This window comes from Saccopteryx bilineata, chromosome 12, assembly GCF_036850765.1.
Source record: "Saccopteryx bilineata isolate mSacBil1 chromosome 12, mSacBil1_pri_phased_curated, whole genome shotgun sequence".
NCBI classification, from domain to species: Eukaryota; Metazoa; Chordata; class Mammalia; order Chiroptera; family Emballonuridae; genus Saccopteryx; species Saccopteryx bilineata.
The window spans coordinates 50,230,699-50,238,253 of record NC_089501.1 but is presented as its reverse complement, the minus strand read 5'-3'; the positions used below and the strand labels follow the sequence as shown (position 1 = coordinate 50,238,253).

At 54.9% G+C, this 7,555-nt stretch overlaps 1 protein-coding gene across 3 annotated transcripts in view; it reads right to left on the bottom strand.

The window, feature by feature from the left end:
* Positions 1-2,709: 2,709 nt before the first annotated feature.
* The window catches only part of SNX9 (sorting nexin 9), a 92,929-nt gene continuing 88,083 nt past the window's right edge, over positions 2,710-7,555 (bottom strand). For all 3 annotated transcript variants that reach the window (XM_066247910.1, XM_066247911.1, XM_066247912.1), the window contains exon 18: positions 2,710-5,599. In XM_066247910.1, coding sequence (XP_066104007.1) covers positions 5,552-5,599 — 48 coding nt within the window. In that variant the 3' untranslated portion in view covers positions 2,710-5,551. The remainder of the gene's footprint in view (positions 5,600-7,555) is intronic.

The following is a 7,555-nucleotide window of genomic DNA, read 5'->3' as shown; positions in this document are numbered from 1 at the left end:
ACGCAGAGCCACTTTCTGTCTCCACGGTCACTGTGGGTGGAAGTGCACGCCCGGCTCCCAACGCCCTTCCTTTGGCCAAAGCAGGTCACCGAGCAATGCCTAGTTTTATGGAGCCGGGGCCGGTCCGACGGTGGGTGCCGAGGCCAGGAGAAGCGAGCAGGGGAAGCTGTGCTGTCTGCTCAGCGACGACTGGAACACGCTCGAAAATGAAGACGGATTTGGAGGAAGGAGTCGCTAAGATGTCCTCTGCGGATGAGGAAAACTGCCCCCACCTTAGATTTAAAAGATAAATGCGAGGCTTTCCTCTTCCAGCCCACCCTCCTTAAACAAACAGATAGGAGAAGATAGGAAAATGGTTTCAGATGTCAGACAGCGGGCAGGGTGAGAGAGGCGAGCCCCATGATGGCCCTACACTGCCTCCCGAGTGAGAGTCCTGGCTCAGCACAGGGAGGGGGGACCAGACGGAGGTGCGTGGGCGCAGTGAGTCCGGGAGCCCGAGGCACGTAGGAGCTGAAGAGTGGTGTGCAGGCCACAGGAGAGAGAGAGAAAGGGAGAGGGACACAGACAGGCACAGTCTGTGGCCCTGCAGGTGAGTCCCCTGGAAAGGCTCTGGCTGACATGGTTCCATGCATTCCTGAGGAAGTCACGTGAGAGTGACACCACCACCAGCCAATCAACAGGCCAAACACGTCCCGGAACTCCCACAGGACTGAAAACTGGTCATACAGTCTCCAACCAAGGTGTCAAGACATCGTAACACAGGCAGGTGGCAGGACCTTCTGAGCGGCATGCCCACAGCGGGGGCTCAAGCCTGTCCTCCATAACCCATGCTCCTGTCTGTGGCCCGAGGGAGCCACTAAACACGTCCAAGCACAGCTGTGCTTACTGCAGGAGGAAGGCTGGACTGTCCACCCGGGGCCCAGGCCACGGTCACGGCTGCTCCTGCCAGGTGGCCTTCTCAGTGTTTTGTATCCAGCCCCACCTCACTGACTGCCGAGGGCGTTAGCTTCTGCTTGCTGATCACCAAGACAATCATGTGGTAATAGAGGGTGTCCCGATTCGTCTGGGTCACAGCTGCTCCGAGGCTCACCTCTCTCTTCTGCCAGCTGAGGTGCACCTGGAGCCGCTGCTGTACCCGGGGCCAGGTCCTGCTTCTGAGCCGGCAGGGCTGACGAGTGACAGCGCAGGAAGTTTTGGGACACACCGTGCCCTACCCTTAAAGTCACTGGGACTGCGTCCCACAGGATGACCTGGGAGGCAGTCCCAGAGTGGCTGCACAAGAGGGGCTGCCGATTGAAGCCCGGTGTCCAGGGGCCCGAGCCCTGCCCGGCTCTTCTGCTCCTGCGAGGACCCCGGGCGGGGGAGCGTCAGGACACATCTTCTCTCCTCCCGCACTCCACGGATGAGGGGACCGAGGTCGGAGAGCTTACATGACTTGTTCGAGGTGACAGGCGTTAGCGTCAGCCTGACAACCAGAGCCCACGGCTCCAATGCACAATTCAGACCTCTTGACAGGATCAAAGATTTCTTCAAGGGAAGGACTTGAACTTCTGATGATTCCTACGACACGGTGCACGCAGCAGCGAGACCTGGGACCTGTGAGTGCGGAGGGAGCCAGCGCCCAGTCTGTGGGCAGGACTCACCAGGGGCCGACAAACAGATGTTTGGGGAAACAAAATCATTCTAATAATGTCAATGTGTTTGAAATTACAATACAAGCTCATTTTGTCTAAAAAAAAAAAAACCCTCAGAAAACAGATTTATATAATAAAGATGACTCATGCTCACCCCACCCCCACCCCGCCCCCGGCCACGAACAAGCAGAGATGAAGCTTTAACAGCCCACTTCCACTTCCTGGCCCTGAGTTTCCCTGTCGCCCTCTCTCCCAAATACTTACCACAATTTCTGCATTGTCAAGATTTGTAAAAATGATACATTATAAACACAGGTCTTCTGTGATAGCTAAAGGGTTATGCAAACAAAGTCAGAACACCAACATGGAAGAACCACACCATGTTTATAAGCCTGGAGAGAAGGATGGATATGATAGGTCATTAAGATTTTGCCCCTTGAAGGAGCATCCCCTAAGTATCATCACCCAATGGGTGTTCCACTCGCAAACGCCCTCTCGCTCTCCTGGCTCCATCAGCTAGCATCATCCCAGGTCTCCCGTGTCACCTCCTTGGGGGTCCCGTTCTCACTTTCCGGGCTCTTCCTGATGCCAATTAAAGCAGAATATACGGGAGGTGGACACTGGGTGAGTGGCTGATTTTGTGAGGTGACACGGATAGTTGGTGTGGGGCCCGGAACCAGAGAAGGCTGTGTCACAGGGGCAGGCTGCCGTGCAAGCTGCTCCACCGCTGGGCCCTGCGACCCAGAACGCACATCCAGTGCCTGAAGTGGAGAGCCAGAGGGTGCGGCCTGGAGCCTCCGGCAGCCCCGAGGGTTCCGGGGCAGGTAACGACCCTCCTTCGGAGAAACAGCCCCTGGGCCTGACTGAACGGAGGCAGTATGCAATGGGCTCCGGCCAAGCAGGCTCTGAAGGCCCCTGAAGTCATACGGGTCAGGGACCCTAGTGCCCGTGGTCCCCACCCCACCCCCACTGCCTCCTCCTCCTAGCCCGCACCCGTGGCACTGTGGGGACTATTTTCAGCAGATGATAATAAGAAGCCATGATAAAAATAAGAGAAATCACAGACACCAAAAAGTGTTTTGAAAATGTGGTTGGAGAATTTACTGTACAGTTTCTTTAAACAATCTATTTAAACGCTGGCTTCTACATGCTCTGACATTTGTGTAAAACATTTGTACATATTCTTTACAATTTTTACATATATTAAATGACTATACCATGAGCAGTGCTCTATGAGATTTTATAAAAGAAAAATCAAGGAGGGAAAATCACTTATAAAACATTAACAAAACCCCCGTGATACTAAAGAACAGTAAGTTCCCATGTGTTTCATCTGATTTCCTCTTCTACTTCTTTTTGGTTTCATGTTCCTCGTGCTGGCCCAGACGGTGTTTTCCGTAAGGTGGTGACCAGGGGAGACAGGTGAAGTGGCAAGGACGGCGCAGTAAGGCAGGTGCAGGGCGGGGCGGCCCGTCTGCAGGGGAGGCAGTGCTTGGTGTTCGGAGCTCCAGCCGGCGGTCTGCGGAGGCTGACTGCTCTGGGCCGCTGGCTGAAGTCCTGGTGGGCAGTCCGTTCTGAGATAGAGAGCACGGGCGGGAGCACATCTGCTGTGGTTTTCTGACACGTGAAGGCCGTGGGGATTGGTGCACACCGTTCATCTGACACGTGAAGGCCGTGAGGATTGGTGCACACCGTTCATCTGACACGTGAAGGCGTGGGGATTGGTGCACACCGTTCATCCGACACGTGAAGGCCGTGAGGATTGGTGCACACCGTTCATCTGACACGTGAAGGCGTGGGGATTGGTGCACACCGTTCATCCGACACGTGAAGGCCGTGGGGATTGGTGCACACCGTTCATCCGACACGTGAAGGCCGTGGGGATTGGTGCACACCGTTCATCTGACACGTGAAGGCCGTGGGGACTGGTGCACACCGTTCATCTGACACGTGAAGGCGTGGGGACTGGTGCACACCGTTCATCTGACACGTGAAGGCGTGGGGACTGGTGCACACCGTTCATCTGACACGTGAAGGCGTGGGGACTGGTGCACACCGTTCATCTGACACGTGAAGGCGTGAGGACTGGTGCACATCGTTCATCTGACACGTGAAGGCCGTGAGGACTGGTGCACACCGTTCATCTGACACGTGAAGGCGTGGGGATTGGTGCACACCATTCATCCGACACGTGAAGGCGTGGGGATTGGTGCACACCGTTCATCAGACACGTGAAGGCGTGGGGATTGGTGCACACCGTTCATCCGACACGTGAAGGCCGTGGGGATTGGTGCACACCGTTCATCAGACACGTGAAGGCCGTGGGGATTGGTGCACACCGTTCATCTGACACGTGAAGGCCGTGGGGACTGGTGCACACCGTTCATCTGACACGTGAAGGCGTGGGGATTGGTGCACACCGTTCATCTGACACGTGAAGGCGTGAGGACTGGTGCACACCGTTCATCTGACACGTGAAGGCGTGGGGATTGGTGCACACCATTCATCCGACACGTGAAGGCGTGGGGATTGGTGCACACCGTTCATCAGATACGTGAAGGCGTGGGGATTGGTGCACACCGTTCATCAGACACGTGAAGGCGTGGGGATTGGTGCACACCGTTCATCCGACACGTGAAGGCCGTGGGGACTGGTGCACACCGTTCATCTGACACGTGAAGGCGTGGGGACTGGTGCACACCGTTCATCTGACACGTGAAGGCGTGGGGACTGGTGCACACCGTTCATCTGACACGTGAAGGCGTGAGGACTGGTGCACACCGTTCATCTGACACGTGAAGGCCGTGAGGACTGGTGCACACCGTTCATCCGACACGTGAAGGCGTAGGGATTGGTGCACACCGTTCATCCGACACGTGAAGGCGTGGGGATTGGTGCACACCGTTCATCCGACACGTGAAGGCGTGAGGACTGGTGCACACCGTTCAGGTTGCTGGCCTTCCCAGGCACTGAGCTCTTCCATTTGGTGGGGACAGCAGAGGTCATGGAACTGTTTTTCATCTTTTTAGATGACACCAACTGGCCCACTAGTCTACAGCCCAAACTACAGGGCAGACCCTGCTCATTTCTCACTCTGTCTGACTGGGCAGCTGAAGACTGAAAAAGGTAAAAGGCTCTGAAGGAGCGTGTCTGTCCCCACACCCAGCCCGGGGCACTCCCTCCTGAGCACAGGGCTCAGCATGGCTGCTCCATGCCCGGGAGCATTTGAAAAAAGTCCCCCACGTTCCCTACGTATCTTCCCAGCAGAGAGCTTGCTGCGAATGGGAAGGAGAGCCAGGAGAGCAGGCACTCCCCCAGATGCCAGGCCTGAACCCGTCCCGAGGGCGGCCGATGCCAGGCTGCGGCCCCGGAAGGCACAGCGCGCATCCGGGCCCTCCGCTGCCTCCTGAGCGTGAGCACTGGAGTCATCAATACGACAGTGAAAGGCATGAGGGTTTTCCTGAATAGACAGGAATCCCAAAGCGTTGAAAGAATTATAAAAATATATACAAACATATATATTTTTTATTCTGGCATATTTTATATATTTAAGAAAGCAATTAGTAATTATCTGATCTTGGGTAAGAACTGGAAGATTGGGTGACTTAAAAATTACAATTTTATGTAAACTCTCAGGAGAAAAACCTCTCATTTTCCATTCAAAAGTTTGGTAATTTTAAGTACTTTCCAAAAATAGAGACAATTTCCATTGGTTTAAATAATGGGTGTAGAAATGAACAAAAGAAGACTATATAACTAATCATTTAGGCTAGTAATAGTTTTTTGCAACTCATTTCTTTCTGGTTTTCTTTCTTTCTTTTCTTTCCTTATTTTTTGGATGGTGGGGGGAAAAATTAAATTGCATTATCCCAAGTCAGAAAGAAGCACTTCGGAGTTTTCTTCATGTCCGTTCCGTCCTACATAACCGGGAAGCGGCCGAGGGCCTGCCTCAGCTTCTCTGCAATCTGGTGAGAAAACAAGACATTCTGAGCTCTTGGCCCCATTACGGTTTCACATTATTCAATTATTCCATCTCTTCCGAGTTAAATACGCAGCGATCTCAAACACTTGGGTCTATGCATCTAGACTCGGGCCTTGCACGTTGCTGTGAGTCCCTCTTAGAGCAGATGCGCGGAGCGCACCCGCACCGCCCAGGGCACGCGGTGGCCTCGGTCCCGGTGGCCTTTCAGGATGACCCACTCCTCCTCTGGGAGGCAGGAGGTGGTCCACCTAGGATCTAAGACCCTGTGGATGAGCACGCCCCATGCTCATGGCCCTGCTACCACAGCGGTGGACTGTCACCTCCGTCATAAAGCTCCTGCTGTCCTGCAGGGCCGGTCATGTGCCTGTGTCTCCCACGGGGAGACGCGAGCTCCGTGAGGACAGCGGTGTAGTCATGCTGGAGCCTGAGCATCTGCAGGAAGTGCTGAGTACACAGTTCTCAGAAGTGTTCGCCCTGAACAACTATGTACGCCCATTCTAACACTGTGTTAGATCTGACAAAGACAGTGATTAGGTACATTGTTTCCTGCTCTGAATTATGATGCCATTAATAATTAAAACTCACTTGGACTTGAAAACTATTTAACAAATGAACATTATCAGAACTTCCTGAGTTGCCCTCCAATGACTCTCACACAGACACACGTATCTGCTACAGTAATACTAGGTGCCCCCCCACAGTAACACTGGGTGCGCACCCCCCCCACAGCAACACTGGGTGCGCACACCCCCCCACAGCAACACTGGGTACGCACATCCCCCCACAGTAACACTGGGTGCGCACCCCCCCTACAGTAACACTGGGTGCGCACACCCCCCCTACAGTAACACTGGGTGCGCACACCCCCCCTACAGTAACACTGGGTGCGCACACCCCCCTACAGTAACACTGGGTGCGCACACCCCCTACAGTAACACTGGGTGTGCACACCCCCCTACAGTAACACTGGGCGCCCCCCCCACAGTAACACTGGGTGCGCACCCCCCCTACAGTAACACTGGGTGCGCACACACCCCTACAGTAACACTGGGTGCGCACACACCCCTACAGTAACACTGGGTGCGCACACACCCCTACAGTAACACTGGGTGCGCACCCCCCTACAGTAACACTGGGTGCACACACCCCCCTACAGTAACACTGTGTGCCCCCCCACAGTAACACTGGGCGCCCCCCCACAGTAACACTGGGTGCGCACACCCCCCTACAGTAACACTGTGTGCCCCCCCACAGTAACACTGGGTGCGCACACCCCCCTACAGTAACACTGGGTGCCCCCCACAGTAACACTGGGTGCACACACACCCCTACAGTAACACCGGGCACCTCCCTACAGTAACACTGGGTGCCCCCAATGAGGGCAGTGCTCCCGAGCAGTCTCTCTCCCCACAGCCCCCGGTGTCCCATGCACCATTTACAATGTGCGTTACACGTCGGTCACAGCGCCTGTCCAAGAATTTGCTGTTGGAGACGAACATTTTCCGGCAGTGTCTAGTCCAAAGACGACATGTCGCGGCTGTGAATGTGGGGCCTGTCTACTGTTATCCCTGCCCAGACACGAGATGACATCATGAAAACAATGGGAACCCAGCAAGAAACATGGCAGCCAGCACAGGGTCAAGGACCGAGCTGCAGACCTGTCCTCAGAGGGCGGCTGGGTGTTATTTACTGCGCAGAGGCACCGAAGTTCACGTTTTCCTTACTGTCTTCTGAATGAAAATATTTAGCGTCTCTCTTTTTCCTTTTCTCTCTGTAGTCCCTCTGGCACACGTGAGACTTCGTTCACAAGGACCGCCTCTGGGCCGTGCGGTGCCAGGCTCCTGCGCACGGAGCCCGCTGGGCAGCAGGGTGAGCTCATCCCACTCAGCAGTGTTTGGGAGCACGGGGGGCAGTGTGGAGGGGAGGGAGCCCCAGTCAC